General features: G+C 59.2%; 2 protein-coding genes across 3 annotated transcripts in view; one reads left to right on the forward strand and one right to left on the reverse strand.

The window, feature by feature from the left end:
• Nucleotides 1–7,996, forward strand: part of ATP2A1 (ATPase sarcoplasmic/endoplasmic reticulum Ca2+ transporting 1) — a 14,928-nt gene extending 6,932 nt beyond the window's left edge. The window contains exons 9-23 of the mRNA XM_013046579.2: nt 57–223; nt 1,686–1,774; nt 2,029–2,131; nt 2,346–2,477; nt 3,842–3,964; nt 4,074–4,292; nt 4,997–5,332; nt 5,471–5,691; nt 5,793–5,995; nt 6,191–6,276; nt 6,367–6,500; nt 6,626–6,743; nt 6,911–7,028; nt 7,257–7,301; nt 7,713–7,996. Of these exons, the coding sequence (XP_012902033.1) occupies nt 57–223; nt 1,686–1,774; nt 2,029–2,131; nt 2,346–2,477; nt 3,842–3,964; nt 4,074–4,292; nt 4,997–5,332; nt 5,471–5,691; nt 5,793–5,995; nt 6,191–6,276; nt 6,367–6,500; nt 6,626–6,743; nt 6,911–7,028; nt 7,257–7,261 (2,054 nt within the window). The 3' untranslated portion in view covers nt 7,262–7,301; nt 7,713–7,996. The remainder of the gene's footprint in view (nt 1–56; nt 224–1,685; nt 1,775–2,028; nt 2,132–2,345; nt 2,478–3,841; nt 3,965–4,073; nt 4,293–4,996; nt 5,333–5,470; nt 5,692–5,792; nt 5,996–6,190; nt 6,277–6,366; nt 6,501–6,625; nt 6,744–6,910; nt 7,029–7,256; nt 7,302–7,712) is intronic.
• Nucleotides 7,953–18,564, reverse strand: RABEP2 (rabaptin, RAB GTPase binding effector protein 2). 2 transcript variants are annotated; one of them, XM_004773976.3, is made up of 13 exons: nt 18,409–18,564; nt 17,739–17,948; nt 14,910–15,067; nt 12,658–12,768; nt 12,224–12,571; nt 11,909–12,004; nt 11,698–11,796; nt 10,695–10,850; nt 9,740–9,917; nt 9,582–9,593; nt 9,444–9,499; nt 9,109–9,225; nt 7,953–8,705 (listed from the first exon to the last, which is right to left on the reverse strand). In XM_004773976.3, exons 1-13 carry the CDS (start codon nt 18,467–18,469, stop codon nt 8,616–8,618), a joined length of 1,692 nt encoding a protein of 563 aa, XP_004774033.1. In that variant the 5' UTR covers nt 18,470–18,564; the 3' UTR covers nt 7,953–8,615. The 2 variants fall into 2 exon arrangements, with proteins under 2 accessions (XP_004774033.1, XP_044928570.1); XM_045072635.1 differs by lacking the exons at nt 7,953–8,705; nt 9,109–9,225; nt 9,444–9,499; nt 9,582–9,593 and having other exon boundaries at nt 9,795–10,218.
• Between the last annotated feature and the right edge of the window lie 3,381 nt (nt 18,565–21,945).

Consider the following 21,945-nt stretch of genomic DNA (forward strand, 5'->3'; position numbering starts at 1 on the left):
CAGTAGGGTAACATTCGCTGGCTCCAGGCCTCACGTCCTCCGCTGCCTCCCCACAGGCCTTCCTGCGGTCATCACCACCTGCCTGGCCTTGGGCACCCGGCGGATGGCAAAGAAGAATGCCATTGTGAGGAGCCTGCCCTCCGTAGAGACTCTGGGCTGCACCTCCGTCATCTGTTCCGACAAGACGGGCACCCTCACCACCAACCAGATGTCTGTGTGCAAGGTCAGGGAAGGATGGGGTCTCCCACTCCCAAGACGGCCTTTGGGGTGACATAAACCCTCCACAGATGGGGTCAGGCCTTCATCCCTGGCAGCTTCTCCCCCGGCCGGGGAAAGAAATGCGCGGAGGGCCAGTATAGGTCGCCACCCTTCCAGCCATGAAAAGGACGAGCGAGGGCCCCTCTGGCTCCCCCTGCCCCCCGGGACTCGTCCTCCGTGGCCGGCCTGGAGGGCCCCATTTGAATAGCATTTCCTAAACCCGGCACGCTTAATCCCTTTGGCAAGTGTGGACCTCGTCTCAGGATGATAGTTTAAATGTAAAAAAATAAAGCACACAGGGCAGGGCTCTTGTTTAAAAACTACACTGGGCTACGGAGGAAACCTACGACTGAATTACGGTCATCCAAATATCTTCAAGACACGTTGGCGATGCGTGCGCACTTCTGCTTCAGGTTGAATGCATTCCGCAGCAGGCCCAGCGGCGGGTGCCCAAGCATTCAGGAGCCCGCTGGCTATTTCGAGGGCTCTGAGGGCGATCTGATGCAGGAAGGAGCTGTGGGCCTGTTGGGGCAGGCATAGGCGTCGCTAGTATCGATGTGGTCTGCTGCCCGCGTTCGTGACTGAGAGGAAATGCTCAATGTCAGAGAGAAAATAAGACCTGCCATCCCCCCCCCCCCATGTTTCCATCTTGGCAGGGGGATAGGATCTGGGGCGGGGGTCATTCAGGGACCCCCCAGGCAAAGAACCCCTGCCGTAAACCAAGTTCAGTGAAACAGCACGTCCAGCATCAATTGCCGTTCCGAGACTCAGGGCTGGCGGTCAGAGAGGGTGAGAAGGGCTGTACCGTGTGCTCCCTGGGGAGACCCCTGTGCTTGCTTGCACTTGAACCCCCGTCAAGGCCGGGGGGCGGTGCCCCTTCATTTAAGCCAGGGTTTTGGTGCACTTACTTGACCACAGAACCTTTGTCTGTCGGAGCCCTTCTGAAGCCCCATCCCTCCCCTGCTGGGTGTAGTTCACGGTGGGCGGCTCCTCTCCAGGACCTTCCAAAGCCCAGGCTTCCAAGCCAGACCACAGGCTCCTGCCCTGTTCCCTAAACATGGGTTGATGGCCCTCATTCGAAAGTCAGGACATTGCACAGGAAAATAGCCCGGATTTCTGGCTCTTCCTGCAAAGCGGGAAGATCTGGCCGTGAGCGGCTGAAGTGACAGCTGGGCCACGGCTCTCCTGCACCTCGCCACGCATGCCCCTTTCACTGACTCATCCAAGGGGCCTGCAAAATCTAGGGACTTTCATTCGGGGGCCGTAAGCACCGAACATGGAGGATGGCGGCCAGGGAGTGGCAGGAGGCTGTCCTCGTCTCTGAGGGCAGCTGGGAGAGAGATGCGGCCCCTGCCTCCCCTCGGTGCCAAGTGCCTTTGGGGATGCTGAGAGCTGGACATCTGTGCCCACGGCCCCTCTCCCTGCAGATGTTTATCATCGACAAGGTGGACGGAAACGTCTGCGTCCTGAACGAGTTCTCCATCACTGGCTCCACTTACGCTCCGGAAGGAGAGGTGTAAGTTCCCTGAAGTCCTTTCCTTGTCTCCCCGTGCCCCCCGCAGACACCTCCCCCCAACACCCCTCTCCCGGGGGCCTCCCTCTAGTTTTATCTCTCTCTCTCTTCCTTCCCTGACCTTGTTCTCTCTCCCGCCCGATGGGGCTCCACCTCGGTGGCCGTGTCCCCGACTGTCCCCCGTGTTCTCTCTGCATCTCGGCCCTATTCTGCTCTACCTGTCTCTTTTCCTTCCTCCCTCCCCACCCCGCTGCCAGCCTGAAGAATGATAAGCCCGTCCGCGCAGGGCAGTATGATGGGCTGGTGGAACTGGCCACCATCTGTGCCCTCTGCAATGACTCCGCCTTGGACTTCAATGAGGTAACCTCTCCTTTCCTGACACAGTCCCCTTCCAACAGGCCGAGGCGGGGCCTCCTCGCCAGGCCCCGTGGGCAGGGGACGCTCTGTACGGAGGCCTCTCCTGGGTGGGAAGGGGAGGGAGTGGCCCGCCCCCTTCCCCGTTCTAGGAGAAAGGTGAGAGCAAGGGGCTGGCAGTGCCCGGCACTTACTTCCTCTTCCTCCTCTGTCCTCTCAGACCAAAGGTGTTTACGAGAAGGTGGGGGAGGCCACCGAGACGGCGCTCACCACCCTGGTGGAGAAGATGAATGTATTCAACACTGACGTGAGAAGCCTCTCAAAGGTGGAGAGAGCCAATGCCTGCAACTCGGTGAGCCTGGGCGCTCCCTCCCATGGGGCCCTTCTTCGTCCCGGGTCACACAGGCTAGGCCCCAGGGAACCTTGGGGGGCAGAGGCCGCCAGTCCAGCTGGGCAGGGCTCTGTGCCCCATGCCAGGACCCTAGCCAGTACGGGCAGCCGGCCTCAGCTGTTCTTGGCCAGGCCGACTTTGGGTAGGCCCTCCTGCCCCTGGACCGATGCAACCTCGCCGCCATCTTGCTGCAGTCCCCCTCGGTGATAATGCCTCCTGATGTGTCCCTGGCTGGACGGAAGGCATCGGGCACAGGCCATGGCCACCCATCGTGGTGCTTCCCTTGTCTGGATGAACAAACCCCACTCTGTTCCTCTCTAAGACTTTGCTATTAATGTTTCTTCAACGTGTATATTGCACTCCTCTTGCATATTTTGTTCTCCACATCGCTCATTCTTTTGTTTTCTTTTGGATATACAAGATGCTCGTTGCAGCTGCTTTTTTTTTTTTAAGATTTTATTTATTTATTTGACAGACAGAGATCACAAGCAGGCAGAAAGGCAGAGAGAGAGGAGGAAGCAGGCTCCCCGCTGAGCAGAGAACCTGATGCGGGGCTTGATCCCAGGGTCCTGGGATCATGACCTGAGCTGAAGGCAGAGGCTTTAACCCACTAGCCACCCAGGCACCCCTAGTTGCTGCTTTACTTAATAAGACAGGAATAATGAAAACAAATAAATATCTCTCATTAGAGAGTGTGTAAGAAATTTACAAATGCTAATATAAACATCACCTTATCTCTTATTCATTGTTACTTTTACACTTGTTTTCTCTTGATGTCTCTATGACGCACTGGGTGGAAAAGGGCTCGCGTTTGATTTTGTGGCATATTTGTTACTATGTGCCAGGCACTGGGTCTCTATTGTCCAATAGCAAGCATGTCCCTAGGGGCCCACAGGTAGTTATTGCAATTTAAATTAATTAAGATGAGATAAAAGTAAAAAGTCACCTCTTGGGCTGCACCAGCCACATTTTTCCATGCTGAGGAACTGGGCTCAGTGGCACCCTATTGGATGGTTCTGATTACAGAACATTCCCATCACCACCGAAGTTCTAGATGGTGCCATACTGAGCCATCCTGTTTTCGTTGTGCTTTAAACTGGACACCGTAAGAAAGCCACAGCACCAGTCTTGAAGCTCTCTCCGTTTGTGCTGTAGGTACCAGATGGAGCTCCAGTCTGAGACTCAGCTTGTGGTCTGCTCTGACCTCCAGATCCTTTTTGACTGTGTTCTACAGGGTCTGAGACTCTGCCCTTCTGTGATGCAGCAGCATTCTTATCCCACCTGTCTCATGTCTGGCCTCTCCCTGTCCGTCTCCTCTCTCCCAGGTGATCCGCCAGCTAATGAAGAAGGAATTCACCCTGGAGTTCTCCCGGGACAGGAAGTCCATGTCTGTCTACTGCTCCCCAGCCAAATCCCGGGCTGCCGTGGGCAACAAGATGTTTGTTAAGGTCAGAAATCAGAAACCTTCTTCCCAGTCCTGGAGCCCTCTCCTATCCCTGCCCTCCATCACTGTGCCCTGGAAGAAAGGGGTCCCTGAAACCTCGCCTGGTCTCCTAGGGTGCCCCTGAGGGGGTCATTGACCGCTGTAACTACGTGCGAGTTGGCACCACCCGGGTGCCCATGACAGGGCCGGTGAAGGACAAGATCATGTCCGTGATCAAGGAGTGGGGCACTGGCCGGGACACGCTGCGCTGCCTGGCCCTGGCTACCCGAGACAGCCCCCCAAAGCGAGAAGAGATGATCCTGGATGACTCTGCCAGGTTCATGGAATATGAGGTGAGTGGACGGAAGCCCCCCTTGCCCCAGAGTCATCTGCCTCCCCTGGCTCTGCCCACAGTGTGTCCTGCTGCGTCACGGACCCTAGAGTCACAGGGAAGAACCTAGAATCTGGAAGGACCATAGGAACCATCTAGTGAGTCCAGGGCTGCTCTGCCGGTGGCCGTGAACCTGTCCCAGATGCGGCGAGGCACTTGCCTCCAGACCAGAGACCCATGTGGTCCCGGGACACCCTCAGTTCTGCCCCATGTTTCCCTGAGAAGATATTCCCAATGCAAGAGCGGGGCTAGACCTGCACTCTGGTACCTGGGCCTTACCTTGCTGCAGACTGACTCTCTGAAGGGCACCCGAGTCCATTCTTTCGTTTTCTTGTCGGGACCCAGTGGCCCGGCAGGTAGCCTGGATTTGCTTAGGCCTGTAGACCCAGCGAGTGGCCCCTCCAAAAGCAGAAGCCACTGCCCTAACTCCCGGTTCTAGCTCTTTCCTTGAAATATCCACGGGCGGCCACCTCTGCTGGGCCGGGCAGTGCCACATCCCCAGGCACACACGTGAGCAAGGTACATCTCCCGCCCCTGGGCTTACGAGGCCCCACGGAGATCCGCACGCCCGGCCCCAGCTCCCATCATCCCTCCGGCCCCCTGCTTCCTCCCTGGCTCATTTCCCGAGGCCCTTCCTGACCCTGTTGCTCTCTGGCGTCTCCCCAGACGGACCTGACGTTCGTCGGCGTGGTGGGCATGCTGGACCCACCCCGCAAGGAGGTCACAGGATCTATTCAGCTGTGCCGGGACGCCGGGATCCGAGTCATCATGATCACTGGGGACAACAAGGGCACGGCCATTGCCATCTGCCGGCGCATCGGCATCTTTGGGGAGAACGAAGAGGTGACGGACCGAGCCTACACCGGCCGGGAGTTCGACGACCTGCCCCTGGCCGAGCAGCGGGAGGCCTGCCGCCGTGCCTGCTGCTTTGCCCGCGTGGAGCCGTCCCACAAGTCCAAGATCGTGGAGTTTCTGCAGTCCTACGATGAGATCACAGCCATGGTGAGCGGACGGCGGGGCTGTACTGCTGGGGGCACGTTGGGGGGCGCCTTAGGGACCTGAGCAGCAAGAGGGAGGTTCAGCCCACCAGGAAGGGCCATGTGCAAGGGCCCGCGTCCCACCTTCTCGCTCTGCCCTCAGACAGGTGACGGAGTCAACGACGCGCCGGCCCTGAAGAAGGCCGAGATCGGCATCGCCATGGGATCGGGCACCGCCGTGGCCAAGACGGCGTCCGAGATGGTGCTGGCCGACGACAACTTCTCCACCATCGTGGCTGCGGTGGAGGAGGGCCGCGCCATCTACAACAACATGAAGCAGTTCATCCGCTATCTCATTTCCTCCAACGTGGGCGAGGTGGTCTGGTGAGTGGCCAGCGCGGGAGGCTGGCCCTGGGGGCCGGTGGGGGTGGTGACCCACATGGGTCAGGAGGCAGGACAGACACGTGACCGCCTCCTTCTGGCAGCATCTTCCTGACCGCCGCCTTGGGGCTGCCCGAGGCCCTGATCCCCGTGCAGCTGCTGTGGGTGAACTTGGTGACTGACGGGCTCCCGGCCACAGCCCTGGGCTTCAACCCGCCAGACCTGGACATCATGGACCGGCCCCCCCGGAGCCCCAAGGAGCCCCTCATCAGTGGCTGGCTCTTCTTCCGCTACATGGCGATTGGGGGTGAGCAGGATGGATGGCGGACCCCCTAGTCCTTCCCAACCCTTGGGACCAACCCCCAGGGTGGCACACCCACTTCCCTAGCATGGCCGCCCCGGGGGACCCTCTTCCCCAGTGAGCCGTTGGTGGCCGTGAGCCCTCTGGACGCCTCCCGTCTCCCCAGCCGTGACCCCAACCCTCATCTTCTGTCTACCGCAGGCTATGTGGGTGCAGCCACTGTGGGAGCGGCCGCCTGGTGGTTCCTGTATGCAGATGACGGGCCTCACGTCACCTACAACCAGCTGGTAGGGGGACAGAGCAGGGAGGGGGGTGGGGAGCAGGAGGGAGGCGTGGAGGGCCTGTGGGATCCCAGCGCCTTGCCCCGCCCCCTGCAGACTCACTTCATGCAGTGCAACGAGGAAAACCCTGACTTCGAGGGCCTGGACTGTGAGGTCTTTGAGGCCCCCGAGCCCATGACCATGGCCCTGTCCGTGCTGGTTACCATCGAGATGTGCAACGCTCTCAACAGGTGAGGGCCGCACGCCCACCCCTGCTGCCTTCCAGAGGCCGCTGTGCCCTCCCGCTTCCTCTCTGTGCTCACTCCTGCTTTCTGCTGTCCCCCACGCCGGGCTCCACTCGGTCTCCCCTTCACAGCCTGTCCGAGAACCAGTCCCTCCTGCGGATGCCCCCCTGGGTGAACATCTGGCTGGTGGGCTCCATCTGCCTCTCCATGTCCCTCCACTTCCTCATCCTCTACGTCGACCCTCTGCCGGTGAGCCCTCTGGGCCCGGGACCCACCATTCTGTGCCCCTCGGGGAGCCGCTCTGGGCTGGGGTGCAGACAGAGGGAGGAGGGAGTCAGGCTGGGGTGGTCTGGGGCTCCTGCCTGGCCCCTCCTGAGAGGGTCACCGGTCCTCACCACCTCCACCCACCGTCCCAGATGATCTTCAAGCTCCGGGCTCTGGACCTCACCCAGTGGCTCATGGTCCTGAAGATCTCATTTCCAGTCATTGGGCTCGATGAGCTCCTCAAGTTCATTGCTCGGAACTACCTGGAGGGTAAGCCAGCCCTCCGAGCCCTGTTTGGCCCCGGTCCCCCCATAAGCCCTCCCTCTGCGCTGCGAAGGCGCCCGCCCCCCCTTCCTTTTCAGTGGGATCAGCGCCCCTTCCCTGAGCCCCCTTCCTCTGAGCCGGGGCAGGTGCCCGTGGCCTCCTCAGCCCTCTTGGTCCTCCACGGCTGCCTCCACCCTTCGTAACCTGTCCTCTCTCTGTCCTCTCTGGCCATAGGATAACCCGTTTCCCCTTCCTCCATCTCTTTGAACCGTGTCACAGGTATCACCCTCTGCCCGCCCCAGCCGCTGTGCCCGCCCCCACGCACTCCCCTCTCCCCCTCGGTGGCACCCGAGGTCACTAGCGCTCGCTGTTCCGCCGACCCCCCAGGTCCCCCCACCGCTGCCGCTGCCAAGGCCAAGCTTCCTGGCGGGGCGGGCCGCTGTCCGGACGCTGCGGGTCCGGCGGCCGCGGGGCTGCGCTGCGCTGCGCGGGGGCGCTGGGCTGTCCGCTGCGGGGGCTGCAGGGCTGGGGAGGAGTGGGGCCGGGACACAGGTGAGTCTGGGGCGGGGGCGGGGGGTCCTGCACTGACCCTCCGGGGAGTGTGCGGGCGCGGAGGGGCCGGAGGGCCCGGGAGGGACTGTTCCCCTCCCCTCCTGCCCCCCGGCCTCACTCTTCCCTTTCTCCTTCCAGATCCCGAAGACGAGAGAAGGAAGTAACCGGTCCTTCTGACCCTTCCCCGCCCCATAGTGACGCATCTGCAGCCGGAGCCGCGGCACAGACTCCCAGTCCCCTCCACTCCCCGATGTTTTTCTGTTTATAAACACGAGGGTCCCTCTCCCTCCTCCGCCCTCCCCAGCCCATCTCCCCTTCTGCTCTGGACAAACCTCCCCTCCCCGACCCCATGAGGCTTGCAGGGACAAGACGACGGACTGAGCTGAGCTGCTGATTTATTGAGAATAAATGACAGAAAAGTCGGGTCTTGCCTCCGTGCACATCTCGGGGCCTGGGTCAGGCCCCCGGGGACAAGCGTCTTAGTGTCATGCAGTCCGGAAAGCGGCGGCCTGTCCCAGCGCGCGCATGTGGAGGGACGGACTGCCACGGGCTGGGGCGCCCGGCCACCACCGGCAGCAGCCACCACCGGCAGCTCGGCTGTGCCTCAGGGAAGGGCCGGCGCCGTAAGAGGCCCAGCCATTAGTCTGGCTCGGGGGACTGCGGCAGGAGGGTTGGGACCCAAGAGGCAGCATGGCAGCCAGAAAGCCGCAGGGCGAAGTCTACACCTTTGGTTCCTGGAGGGGCTGGGACCCCCAGCCGGGTGTCGTCCTTGGGAGCAGAAGGCCGGCCACCCGGGGAGGACCACCCGGGGAGGAGCAGCCCGGGAGGAGCAGCCGGGGAGGAGCACCCGGGGAGGACCACCCGGGGAGGACCACCCGGGGAGGCAGGACAGTGGTGGCCCCGTCCTCTTAACCCCAGGCTTGGAGGGGACAAAGACTCTATCCTGAGACAGCCCCCACCCCCCGCCCCCGCCAAAGCCCAGGCTCCTTGTTTCCGGGGCAGGGAAAGGCAGTCTCTGCAAGGGGGGTGGCCCCCGGCCCCTCAGGTGTCCGCGTCCCCGAGGGGCGCCTCCCCCAGGATACTGCGCACTTGCTCCAGACTTTCTGCCTGGCGGATCTGCTCCAGGCGCACCTGTGGGGTCCGGTGAGGGAGGAAGAGGCCCTTGGTGGGACAACGAAGCCCCCACCCCCACCCGCCAGCCCTGCCGAGGGCAAGGGCCTGGGACCAGCCTCCCTGGGGGCCCCCTTCCCCAGCTCACAGTGAACCAGGATTCAAGGGAAGAAACGGGTCCAGGGTGGGCAGGGGCAGGCAGGGGCTGACCCCACCAGCTGAAGGCCAGGCTCGGGGCCGAGGGCTCCACACGTCCCCCAGAGATGGGCTTGTGGGGACCCGAAATGCATCTGAGCAGCAGCCCAGGGGAAGGAGGGTGCCAGCCTCGGGAGGTGGACGAGGACCCCTGACTGGGGGCTGTCCTCGTGGGGCCGCGGCTGAGCCACCCGGATCCCGGCTGCCGGGGGGAGGGGACACGCCGTACCTGCAGGGCCTGAGACAGTCGTACAAAGTCCCGCTGGACCTGTTCGCTGGTCTCCAGCTCTGCCTGCAGCCGCAGCACCTTTGCCCTCTGTTCCGAGAGCAGGTCTGTGAGCTGGGCCTGGGGGAACAGGACGCAGGGCTGGGGCCTCGCGCCGCACGGGAGGGTGTGCGGCTGGGGACACGCCACGTCTGCGCGGGGGAGCTCCTTCCGCACCACCCCGACTCGGACCTCCTGGGAGGCTGGGCTTCCTGCCACCAGGCGTCATGGGGGCAGCAAGGGCAGGAGGGCGGAGAGGCGCCGCTGTCGGGGCCTCCGGCCCCAGAGTCCAGCCTCACCTTGCTCTGCTCCTGCTGGACCCGCTCCATCTCCGTCCTCAGGCTGCACAGGGAGGCTGGAAGTCAGGGGCCAGCTGTCAGGCCCACGGCCGCCCCCCTGCCTGAGCCCCCACGGCCGGGCTCCAGCCCTGTACTCACCCTCTAACACCTCTGCGTGGAAAGGAGAAGAAAGAGAGGTCAGGGCTCCTCCTTCCTATACCAGCTCCCCGCTCCGGGCGCCCCAGCGGTGCCCCCCCAGGGGGAGGTCAGCCTCCCCGGGAGCAAGGCCCGAGGTGGCTCTGCTCCCCGACTCTCACCTGTCTCCTCCCGCTGCACCCTCAGCTGCCCCTCCAGGCTGGCCCTGGCCGCCGTCTCCTCCTCCAGTGCCTCCCGCAGGGTCACGATCTCGATCCGGAGGCGCTCGGCCTCGTGCTCCCGGGCCTGCTGCTGGGCCCGTGCCTCCTGCCGCGTGTGACGCACCAGCTGCTGCAGCTCCTGGAGGGGAGGCCGGTCACTGCCGGGGGGTGGGCAGGAGGCCACAGGGGCCACCGTCCCGGGGTGGGGGTGGGAGGTTGGGCGGACACGTGAAAGGGAAGCCACCGAAGTGCCCGGCATGAGGAGTGGAGGCGATGCACAGAGACAGCACTGAAGTGTTGCTGGCAGCCACGCCACCGGGCCTGGAGGACCCCTGGGCACAGTGCCGAGGGAGGGTGCCCCCCAACATGCCCAGGGCAGGACACCCCTTTGTAAAGCTCAAACAACCCAAGTTAGCTCTCCGCTGTCGAGGCAGGTGTGTCTGTGCAATAAAAAAGACACCAAAATCGAGCAAGGGAACGACAAAGGTCAGGACAGCAGCCTGTCAGGGAGCACGGGGAGCATGCATCAGGGGACAGCCACCATGGCTCTCGGGGGCGGGCAAGGGGCCTGGGGTCTGGTCTTCGTGCTTCTAATGAACTCAGTCAACAAACGCCACACCCAGATCCCTGCCGACAGCTCCTTATAAACCAAGCTGACGATCAGTTCAATTTTGCGGATCGCTCGAAGTCGCCGCTTCCTTCGCGTCGCGCATGCTGCGGACTCCCGCTCTCTGCACGCCCAGGCCGGGAGGGCGCTGTGCTCCTGTTCTTTCAGACGAGGATCGAGGGAGCTGGCCAAGGGGATGCAGCGACACAGCCGCCCGGGTCTGCTGCAAGGTCCCCTGGCCTTGCTGCGTGTGGAGGGAGAGGGCCAGCGGGGTGGCCACCACGCTCTCAGCACCCACCCACCCCTTACCGGCACCAAGCTGGGCAGCGACTCCTCGGGGCCCTCCTCCTGCTCCAGACCCCGGGGGGCTGAAGACGGCAGCTGCTCGGCCCGGAGCCCCTGGTTTTCCTCAGTCAGCCGCTTCACCTCGTGGCGCAGGCACTTGTGTGACGTGGCCAGCTCTGCCTGTGGACGGACATTCAGCAGGAGGCGATGAGGGGGACAGGGCGTCACCAGTGCCCGATGCCAAACCCTGAACCCTCCTCCCGACGGCGCTGATGGCCAGCAAGCCCACACCCTTGGCTGCGGAGAAAGAAAGAAGCACCTTATTAAGTGCCTTTGACCCCTGGGCTCTTTTTCTTCTTTTTTTAAGAAGTCTCAGTGCCCAGTGTGGGGCTCAAACTTGACACCGAGATCAAGAGTCGCACGCTCCACCAGCTAGCCAGCCAGACTTCCCTGACCCCCAAGCTCTTTATACACTCTGCTCAATGGCTCAGAGGTCACAAGGGGCAGGCCACCTCGAGCGTTCCATTGGGTCCATACGCTCTCAGTTACCAACTTTAAAAGCTTGGCGACACGCAGAAGCACCCAGGTTCCTGGCCTCTTGACGAATCAGAAAACGAGCCAACATCGAGCTCGCAGTCCCGTGGGGGCTCCCATCACAGAGCTGAAGGGCAGCAGAGCCCCAGGCGGGCCTCCAGGCTTGCCACACTGCTCCCTCTAGTCTACTCCTGGCCCGACTGAATCATTTCCACTTCCCGGCTTGGGGAACACCTGAATTTGCAAGCCTCGCTTTTAAGCATCACGCATGACGCTGTGAGCAAGGTCCCACCACCTGGATTTCAAAGAGGCCAGGCCAGGGCTCCGACTTGTGGGCCCTGGACACCTTTTGTGCACCCGGCCTGACTCCAGGGCGCGGCGGGAGTGGCTGGGCTAGGGTGGGGCAGGACAGGTGCCTTGACCTCTCTGTGGGCCTCTCTCAGCCAGTTCCCATCGCACGCCTGTTCCTCGGGCCCCGGCCCCGAGCCCTCACCATCTGCAGCTGAACCCGCTCCTGGGCCTGGCTCACAGTCCCCTGCAGGGTCCGCAGCAGCTGCTCTGAGTTCTGGACCTGGGCCAGGAGCACTTGCATCTGTGGGTGGAAGGAGGTGAGGCTGAGGTCGGGGCCAGGAGGCAGGTGGCCAGCGGCCCCGCCGGGGACAGGGAAGGGGAGGGGGTGGCGGGGGCGGCAGAGCGGGCCCCACCTGCTTGGCACAGTCCTCGTTGCTCCGTCTCAGACCCTCCTGCAGCTCATCCCGCTCCTGGCTGACTCTCTCCAGGTCCTTCTGCAGCTGCCGCCCCTGCCACAGATGCTGGCCTCAGTCTTGGCCTCCAAGTGGAGGCCTGCCTTCTGCACCTGGGGGGGTGGGGGGCAGCTCCCAGCGGGCCGCCCTGCTTCTGTTGCCTGATCCCCGGTTCTAGCTCTAGGCGTGCACACAGTAGGGGCTCAGTGAGCCTGTCGGGGGAGGAAGAGAAGGCTGTGAGCGCCCCCCGCAGGCTGCTCCCCCACCTCTGCTCACCTCCGTTTGGAGCTGTTCCCACTGGGTGTCCGGGACAAGCTGGTAACCGGGAGGCGGCAGGTAGATGCCCTCGGGGACCAGGGTGCCCGTGGACACCAGAGAAGCTGTCTCTTCCTGCTCGGGGCTCAGGGCCTGGCGGCTGCGGGGCAGGGAGGTGCTGCCGGCCCCGCCGCCAAGGGAGAAGGAAGAGATGGAGGCACTGTCATCACAGTTGTGGGCGAAGGCTTCGGCCGCTGCACCCCCGTCTGCACTCAGGTCCTCGAGAGGCTCCAGCGGGGGCGACGGGTCCCGGGACCGGGGCAGCAACTCCGTAGAGCCGTGCAGGGAAGGGGGATGCCGGGGACGTCTCTGGGGAAGGGGCAGGGAAGAGGCTGGGGGGCCAGGGTCCTGAGGCGCCCCCTCTCCCCACAGCCACCCCCTGGCCGGCCCCTCACCTGGATCTCTTGAATCAGCTCCTCTGCCCTGAGCAGTTTCGCCTTCAGCTCCTCTATCTCCTGCTCCATGGGCAGCACGATCTCCCGAAGCTTCTCCGAGTCCTCGTGAGCCTGCAGGAAGGGGTCAGGCGGCAGCAGCCCCCCTCCCAACAGCTGGACCCCTCAGGTCTGTTCCAAGCCTCCTCTCTAAGCACATCAGCCCTTGTAATCCTCCCAAGAAGGTACTAGCCAGACCCATTTTGTAAATAAGAACGCAGAGGCTCTGGGCCTTGCCCAGGTTCCCCAGGAGGCAAAGGGGCCAGGGTCACAACGATCCGCCTGGGGCCCACTCACTCCTCACCCCTTCTTCCCCAACATCCACTTTCACTTGTTTCTTTTATCACAGACGCTCACATTTGTAGTTGGACACATGCCCTAAATTCTACAACTCCATCTACATTTCTCAGATCCCCTATAACTAAGCATGGCCCTGTGACTAAATTCCAGCTAATGAGATGTTAATGCAAGCTTCCAGGACAACTCCTTAAAGGGAGAGGGTGTGCTTTACTCCTCTTCCTTTGTTGACTGTTAGAGTGTGGACATGATGGCTGGCACACTGGCAGCCACCTTGGACTATAAGGCAATAAGCTATCTATGGCAAAACAGTGCCAGAAGAGGAACCTGGGTTCCTAAGGACTTGACCTGATTATCAGTCCCAAAATGTCTATCTGTGGACTTTAAAAAAAAAAAAAACAAGACTTCTCTCTTATTTAAGCGACTGTTGATTTGGGTTTTTAAATCTCATCCTAGTATGTCCTTTACTCGCCCCACTCCCACCTGCCGGCCATTTCTTTTTGGTCTGTTTTCAGGTCTGGGACCCTGCTGACCCTGCAGGGCCAATCAATGGTCTCTGACCATCTCCACCTGGTTGTCACACAGGCCCCTCTATCCCAAGTACGGCCAAATCCGAACCATTCATAGCACCATTTCCCCTCCTGTGGGTGTTAGGTCACCCCCTCCGCTATCCAAGGCCACAACCTGCCAGTCTCCCATCTTCTTCTGATCCATGCTGTTTCTACCTCTTGAATCACTCAAAAACCCGTCTCAGGCAGGCTCAGTTTCTAGCCCTCCAGATCCCTATGTGAACAGCTGCAACAGGCCCAAACAAAACAAACTTCTCTGGTCCCATCTGAAGCCCGGAAAGACACACCGTGCAGGGGCCCATGCGTTGGGTGGCCAATGGCCGAACACAGGAGGCAGGCCAGAACCGAGCTGCCTGACTCCAGCCCTGCTGTCCTTCTGCTCACTGCACTGGGCTCCTGATCCCCAGGTCCCGATCCCTCACCCGCCATGGCCCTGCTCCCTAGGATCGCTGGGAATGCAAACAGCTGCCTCTGCTGAGAGTGTGGGCTGCCAGCCTCCTTTCTTGGGCTATTTTGATCTTTGTCTTTCTACCCAAGGTCTTCTTCCAGAGCCTGTTTCGTCCTGCATGGATGCAGTAAGCACCTAACCTACCTCGCAGGGCTGCCGTAAGGATCAAACGAGGTAATGATGTGAACTTGCTTTGAAAGACGGAGTTCGGCAAATCAGCCGCCTCCCATGGTCAAGGACACCAGTAAGGAAGGGGTGATAAGCCACAGACATTAAGAACAAGAATTTTAGGGACACCTGGGTGCTTTAGTGGGTTAAAGCCTCTGCCTTCGGCTCAGGTCATGATCCTGGGGTCCTGGGATCGAGTCCCACATCAGACTCTCTGCTCAGCAGGGAGTCTGCTTCCTCCTCTCTCTCTATCCGCCTGCCTCTCTGCCTGCTTGTGATCGCTGCCTGTCAAATAAATAAATAAATAAATGACTCATTAAAAAAAAAAATACAACAAGAATTTCAGAACCAGGCTGCCTTGATATGTAAATCCCTCCTCTGCTTTCTTCCGTGCATAACTTGGGGCGATTTCCTGAACTTCTCTGAACCTCGCCTTCCTCATCTGTGAAATGGGTCTAATGGGGAAAGACAGGAGAGACAGACTCTGTCCAGCAGTGCTCTCAGTGCCCAGAGCACGAGTGCTGTCCTCGGTGTCAGCTCCTCCCCTGCATCATCTCCTTCACTTTGGAGGCAAACAAACCCAGCCACCCTGCCAGCGAGTGGGAGAGCCAGGACTCTGCCAAGTACAAAGCTACTATGAGCTACACCTACAATTTTTACTGGGTTCCCAGTATTTTAACCAGTGCCCCATGGTCCCCCACCCCGGCTGCCTCAACGTCTTTCCAAACCCCAACCTTTTCCATCTGCTTCTCCAAGGAGTCCAGGGGGTGAGCCCGGGACAGCAGCTGCTTCAGGCGCCCCAGCTCCCGCTCCTTCTCCTCACAGTCCTGCTGCTGCTGCTGCCGCTCCTGCTTCAGGGAAGTGATCTGGGCTTCGTAGCTGCTGATGGAGTCTGGAGAGGCGGGAAAGGGAGAGGAGACGGAGGGTCAGGCATGCTGGCTCTACCCCTGGGTGACAAGTGGGGCTCACTGTCATCGAGAACTGAATCAGACATGAACGCTGACATCAGAAGCCCCCATTCTGATGGGGAAGGCAGCTGTGGAAACAGTTACAATGCAGCAGGCCCCAAAGGACCATTCCTGGGGCTTCTGGGTCCCAGAAGAAGGAAATCTTCGCTCTGTCTGCCTGGCCATGAGGACGCCGCCAGGCAGTGGAGGTGACAAAGGACAGACAGGGTCATGGAGCAGAGGAAAAGGCTCAGAGCTGGGAAAGGGGACGGTGGGTGGGCGGCAGGCTGGGCACGCGGCAAGGCTGGAGTGAAGGTGCCCGAGGAGAGGTGCCAGAAAGGGGGGACAGGGTGGCGGCGGACACCTCCCGAGGCCATGAATGCCACACCAAGGAGTTTGGAATTCATCCTACAGGTCAGTGGGAGGTGGAGGTGATGCTGGGTGGAACAGGGCCACTTTTTTCTTAAAAAAAATTTTTTTTTTTTTTTCGAGAGGGAGTGTGCATACACGAGTCGGGATGGGGGTGGAGAGGAAGAGAGAGAATCTTAAGCAGGCTCCACGCCCAGCACCGAGCACACTGTGGAGCCTGACGAAGGGTTCGATCTCACGACCCTGAGATCATGACCTCGTTGAAATCAAGAGTCAGACGCTTAACTGACTGAGCACCCCAGGCTTAAAGATTTTTTTTTATTTTTATTTTAAGGGGTCTCTACACCCAATGTGGGGCTCAAACCCAACCCCGAGATCAAGAGTCACATGCTCCACCAACTGAGCCAGCCAAGAGCCCCAACAGTGTTTATTTGCAGTTATTTATTTTAACATGTACCAACATTAGAACTAAAGGTCTCTTTCCAGACTTCCTGGAAAGACTGCCTGCTTTCTAGCTCTGTGACCTTAGGCAAGTTATCTAACCTCTCTGGTCCTCAGAGCCTCCCCGGCAAAATGGGAACAGATCCTGATTCCAACCTCATGGAGACTGTTATGAAGATTAAATACTCATAAATTGGGGCGCCTGACTGGTTCAGTCAGAAAAGCAGGCAACTCTTGATTTTGGGATTGTGAGTTTGAGTCCTATGTTGGGTATAGAGATGACTTAAATAAATACTCATAAAGTATTTAACTCAGAGCCTGGCACATAGTAAGTGCTCAATAAATATTAACTATTGGGGCACCTGGGTGGCAGAGTTGGTTGAGCTTTTGGCTTCAGCTGCAGGTCACGATCTCAAGGTCATGAGATCAAGCCCTGCATGGGGCTCTGTGCTCAACTCAGCCTACTTGAGATTCTCCCTCTGCCCACCTCCCGCTCTCTCTCTCAAATAAAAATACATTAAAATAAACATTAAAGTTTATTTACTGGGTGGCTCAGTCAGTTAAGCATCTGCCTTCAGTTTAGCTCATGGTTCCAGGGTTCTGGGATTGAGCCCTACATTGGGCTCCTTGCTCAGCGGGGAGCCTGCTTCTCCCTCTGTTTGTGCGTGCTCTCTCTCTGACAAATAAATAAATTTTTTTTTAAAAAATAAAATAAATGTATGAGTTTTCTTTTTTTAAAAAAGGTCTATTTTTTTTTTAAGGGAGGGGCAGAGGGAGAGAGGCAGAGAGAATCCTAAGTAGGCTCCACACCCAGTGCAGTGCCCAGTGTGGGGTTTGATCTTATGACCCTGAGATCATGACCTGAGCTGAAATCGAGAGTCGGGACACTTAACTGACTGAACCACCCACATGCTCCCCGCCCTCCAAATTGGATCTATTTAAAGAACAAATACTGAGGGGCGTCTGGGTGGCTCAGTGGTTAGGTGTCTGCCTTCGGTTCAGGTCATGATCCCAGGCTCTTGGGATCAAGCCGTGTGTCGGGCTCCCTGCTCAATGGGAAGCCTGCTTCTCCCTCTCCAGCTCACCCTGCCTGTGTTCCCTCTCTCCCTGTGTCTCTCTCTGTCAAAAAAATTAATCTTAAAAAAAAAAAAAAAAGAAAAGTTCACTCTGGAAGCCCATGTCAAGGCTAGACTACAGAATCAGGCCTGTGAGAAGGCTGGGGCACAGTCCAGGAGAGCTGTCGCTTCCGCAGGGGACACAGCAGCAGAGGGGTAGGACAGGACTGGAAGCTGTTTCAGAGACTCTGGCCTCTGACTGGAGAAAGGGGAAATCAGAGCAGGGGCTGGGGGTCTGGGGCGCGGGGAGCTGGTGCATCTCAAGGACAGAGAGTGGAAGGGAAGCCTGAACATGTACGGGGCAGTGCCAGTGCACAGGTGCTTGGGGAAGGCGGGAAACCAGAGGGTCAGACTCGCGGAGATGGAGGCTGGTTCCAGGAACCGAAAAGCTGTTCATCTTTCAGGCTTGATCGGTCATCAGTGAGGGACAAGAAATGACACGTGGCAAGGGAACAGGCAGAAGCTGGGAGCTAAACTTAGCTGGAACTCACAGAGCTGCTTCTAGCACAGGCAGCACCTCTATGCAAATCAGAAAAGGGCACCCCTTTCTCTGGGCCCTGAGGCCTGCCCTGTGCTAGGCAACCCGGCTAACCTACCCTGCAGCCTATCGGTGGCCCCTGACCCCTTGCTTGCCACGCATTTCGCACTTACGGGGCCGCGGGGGAGTCTGGGAAGACGCTCTCGGCCTCACCTTTCAGGATGGCCTGCAGCGAAGCCACCTCCTCTTGGCACTGCCGCTGCACCGCAGCCACGGCCTCGGCCTTCGTGCTCTCGCTCACCTCCGCCACAGCCTTCATGGTCTCCATTTCCGCCAGGGCGCCCGCCAGCTCCGCCCGCAGCCGGCCCAGCTCCTCTGAGTCGGCCTCAAGCTTCGCCCCTTCCTGGGGCTGGGGGTCCAGGGCTGTGGGGGACGGGGATCAACCTCTTTTCCCATCGCCCCCGGGTCCCCGTACCCGAAACCATCAAATCCAGGAGTCCACAATCTAGTACTGCGGCGGCGATGCTCACACCTTCACCTGGCCCCGCCCCGCTCACCTGACCCCGCCTCCTTCTCGCCTCGCGCCGCCATGTGCTGCCTGGAGCCCCGCCTTCCCCGCCTTTTCCCAGACTAGACCCCGCCTTTCCAATGGTCCCGCCCCTTCCCTCGCTGGACCACCTCTCACCTGCCACTGGCCCTTCCCCTCAACCCCCGGACCACGCCCCCTCCTCCGCGGGCCGCTGGCCCCGCCCCCTCTCTCCAGACGGCATGGCCCCGCCCCTTTCTCCAGTCTCCCCTCACCATCCCCCTGCCCGCCGGCTCCGAGCTCGGCCCCGCCTCCGGCTCGGCCGCCCCCTGCGTGCATGGACGCGCCTTCACTTACCGGCCCCCGGCCGCCGTCGCCGGCCATCCTCGCCCGCGGCCGCCGGCACAGCTGCCGCCATCGCCTCCGCGCAAACGGCGGGTTCCAGCACTCCCTGGTGACGGTGCTCACCCCTTCCGGGTCCCCTCGGCTGTTTCCGGATCCGCTCGGCTGTTTCCGGATCGGCCCCTGGCTCGAGGCCCAGGCCGGAGCCGGCGACTGATTGCCGAGCCCGGACCGGAGATTTCCGAACCCGAGCGGGTCCGCGGGCCCAGGCCCCGCCCCGCCCCGCCCCGCCCCGCCCCGCCCCCTTTCCTGCGGCGCGCTGGTTTGAAGGACAAGAAGTTCTTTCATCCGAGGCCTTCGGGCGGTTCCGCGTGACCTTGGAAGGTCTGCCCAGGTCGCACCTCCTCCGAGCCGCCTGCCGGCCTTAGCCTGAAGAAGGGCGAAGCTCTCGCGGTCTCTCCGGCGCACGGCAGCCAGCTCCTGCGCGGTCCCCGCAGCCCGGCGCTCGGCCCGGGCCCGCCAGCTCCTGCGGCCCGGGGGAGCGTCCCTCGGGCCAGGGCTGCGTCGGCCCCGCTCTCCGGGGCGCAGGAGCCCCGCGCCGTCCGCCGGAGACACCGGACACTTCGGCGTCCCCAGCCCCGCCTGGATACCCCGCCGGCCGGAGTGTGCTGCGAATCCCCCCGCGCCGTCCCCGGGCCTCCCCAACCCTCCTCCGCTCGCCGGGCCACTGCCCTAAATCGAGGTCTCGCTCTCCGCGAGCCGGCCGACAGGCGACCCGACGTCTTGCTTTGGAGGGGGCCGGGCGGCCCAGACTCAAGTCCCGAATCTTGATTCCCATTCCCCGGACCCGTTCCGACCACTGTGAAGTCCATGCCAGCAGCCTTTAAGTCCTGCAAGCTCTACCTCCGACGGACCGGATATTCCGGAAGGTGTCCGTCTTTCTTCCTTTTATTTTTTTTTTAATTTTATTTATTTATTTGACAGAGATCACAAGTAGGCAGAGAGGCAGGCAGGCAGAGGGAGAGAGAGCAGGGAGCCCCATGCGGGACTCGATCCCAGGACCCTGAGATCATGACCCGAGCTAAAGGCAGAGGCTTAACCCACTGAGCCACCCAGGTGCCCCAGTGTCTTTCTTTAACACAATCTCTCTCGCCTGAGCCTCCACAACACCTCCTTAGTGCTCCCCTGGGGCGCCTTTTGGCTCCTTTGATTAATTCTCAGAGTGATCTTTGCAAAAACATGTGTCAGCTTAAAAATCTTCCAGTTCAATCCAGTTTTGAAAATGGGCAAAGGACAGGAATAGACAATTCACTGATGTCACAGACAGCAAATATGCCCACAAAAAGATGTTCGCCATCCTCAGCCATTAGGGAAATGCAAATTCAAACCACAAGGAGATACCATTACAGACCTACCCGGATGGCTAAAATTTAAAAAGAATGATGATACCAAATGCTGATTGGTATGTGGAAAAGTTGGACTTCTCTTATATTCCTGATGGTAAATGTAAATGTTATAGTCACTCTGGAACAGAATATGATAGTTTCTGGGGTTCCTGGTGGCTCAGTTGGAAGAGCATGTAACTCTTGGTCCCAAGTTTGAGCCCCACGTTGGATATTTATTACTTAAATAAACTTTGCAAAAAAAAAAAAAAAAAAGTGTGACAGTTCCTAACAAAACTAAGCATGACCTTATTTGAACACACTAGGCTTTTCCCCACCTCCTCACTGAGGCCTTCCCTGACCATCCTGTTTCAAGTAGCTAGCTACCTCTATCACCTGTCCACTATTAGATGACTCCTTGCCATCTGAAATTGTTTATTGATTAACTTGTTTACCTGTCACCCTTTACCGTTCCAAGTTCCCAAAACTTGAGTCAAAGCTTCATGAGGTGTCCTAACCCCTGCTGTTTTCCCAGCACTAAGCACAGTGCCTGATATAAATAAATAAATAAATAAATAAATAAATAAACATTTGGTGAATAAAAGAATGAATGAAGGAAGGAATACTTTCCTTACTGATCTCTCTGGCCTCCCTCTAATCTTCCCTCCACACTGCATCCATCAGGAGTTTTAGAAAATGCAAACCTGGCCAGATGAGGGGCCCTGGATGGCTCGGTCCGAGGAACAAGTGACTCTTAATCCCAGGATCCAGGTCATGAGTTCAAACCCTAGGATGGGTGTAGCGATCACTAAAACAAATAAATGAACTTAAAAAAATCTGCCAGGTTAACTCTTGCTTATAAATCCCAATCAGCTTACTACCCTCAGTAGCGGACTGCCCTAAGATTAAGATTCTGTGTGTGTGAGGCAGAGTTTCTTGAGAAGAAGATGAAATGATGGGGTGCCTGGGTGGCTCAGTGGGTTAAAGCCTCTGCCTTTGGCTCAGGTCATGATCTCAGGGTCCTGGGATCGAGTCCCGCATCGGGCTCTCTGCTCAGTGGGAAGCCTGCTTCCTCCTCCCTCTCTCTGCCTGCCTCTCAGCCTACTTGTCAAATAAATAAATTAAATCTTTTAAAAATATATTTAAAAAAAGATGAAATGATAACTATAAGGCTCCAGTCAGCTATTAGAGTTTATCCTGAGACCCTGGGAGCCTTTGAAGGCTATTGAGCAGGAGATGCACATGACTAATACCAAGGGAAGTTCTTTCTCTGTAGAGTGTAGGTAGAAAGCAAAAGGGACAGAAGACACCTCACAAAGAGGCTGTTGAAGGTTGGAAGGGAAGAGTCCAAAAAGAGGAGGAAGTGGATCCTAGAGATATTGGGGATGAAAATTGGACTAGCCTTGGTGACCGAGTGCGCGTGCGGGAAGTGAAGAGAAGGCTTCCTTTGCTCTTCCTAATTTCCTCCCTTTGGCGGACCTTAAAAATATACCTCTTTTCCTGCTGGGGCCTGTACTGGACAACTCTTTCTTAGGAGGGCTTTTCTGTTGGGTCTGTAACTGACCTTGCTTCCCAGATTTGGGGAAGTGGTTCAGCATGAGAGCTCCCCCTCCTGGCCTAGTCTCCCTTCATGAACTTTTCCACTTGAGCCAACAAATACTTACTGAGCACCTACTAGATGCCGGAGAACAAGACAGGCAAGATCCCTGTTGTGGAAGAGCCGGCGAACATTCTGGGGGCAGGAAGCAGATGAGAGATCAACAAAGAAGTAAGCATGTTTGGGACTGGGCAATCAAAAGTACCAAGGGGGTCAGGAAAGGCCTCTCTGAGGAGGTAACGTTCGAATGGAGGCCTGAGGGATGAGAACGAGCCGGGGGAGCAAAGAGCCAAGGAGGGATCCAGGAGGAAGAGAAGCGAGCCGAGCCGTGGAGGGCTGAGGTGGGGACTGTAGTTCACGGCAGCCTCACTCAGGCTGCTGGGGGCCACGGTTTGCAGTGTTTATCTGAGGTACGGAAAAAGCCACCACAGCGTTCAGAGCTGGGGACTGATCTGCTCCAGTCAGAAAAGTGGCCCCAAGGCGGCCTAAAAGTTCAGGAAGGGGACTGGAGAGATTTTGTTGAAAGGCAAGCAGGGTCCTGCCGCCTCACCGTCTGCGTTCCCCAACGCCTCA

Source organism: Mustela putorius, unplaced genomic scaffold (genome assembly GCF_011764305.1).
Source record: "Mustela putorius furo isolate JIRA1106 unplaced genomic scaffold, ASM1176430v1.1 tig00004039_pilon_pilon_pilon, whole genome shotgun sequence".
In the NCBI taxonomy this organism is placed as follows: Eukaryota; Metazoa; Chordata; class Mammalia; order Carnivora; family Mustelidae; genus Mustela; species Mustela putorius.

Bases quoted from the DNA above. Each gene is read 5' to 3' on its own strand.
- RABEP2 (XM_004773976.3), bottom strand. From the start codon at position 18,469: ATGGCGGCAGCTGTGCCGGCGGCCGCGGGCGAGGATGGCCGGCGACGG. The intron at 12,572-12,657 runs GTGAGGGGCCGG...CCCCTTCCCCAG, and splicing joins AGCTGATTCAAGAGATCCAG to AGACGTCCCCGGCATCCCCC. The intron at 9,226-9,443 runs GTGAGGCTGGAC...CTGTTCCCCCAG, and splicing joins TCCAGCAGGAGCAGAGCAAG to GCCCAGCTCACAGACCTGCT.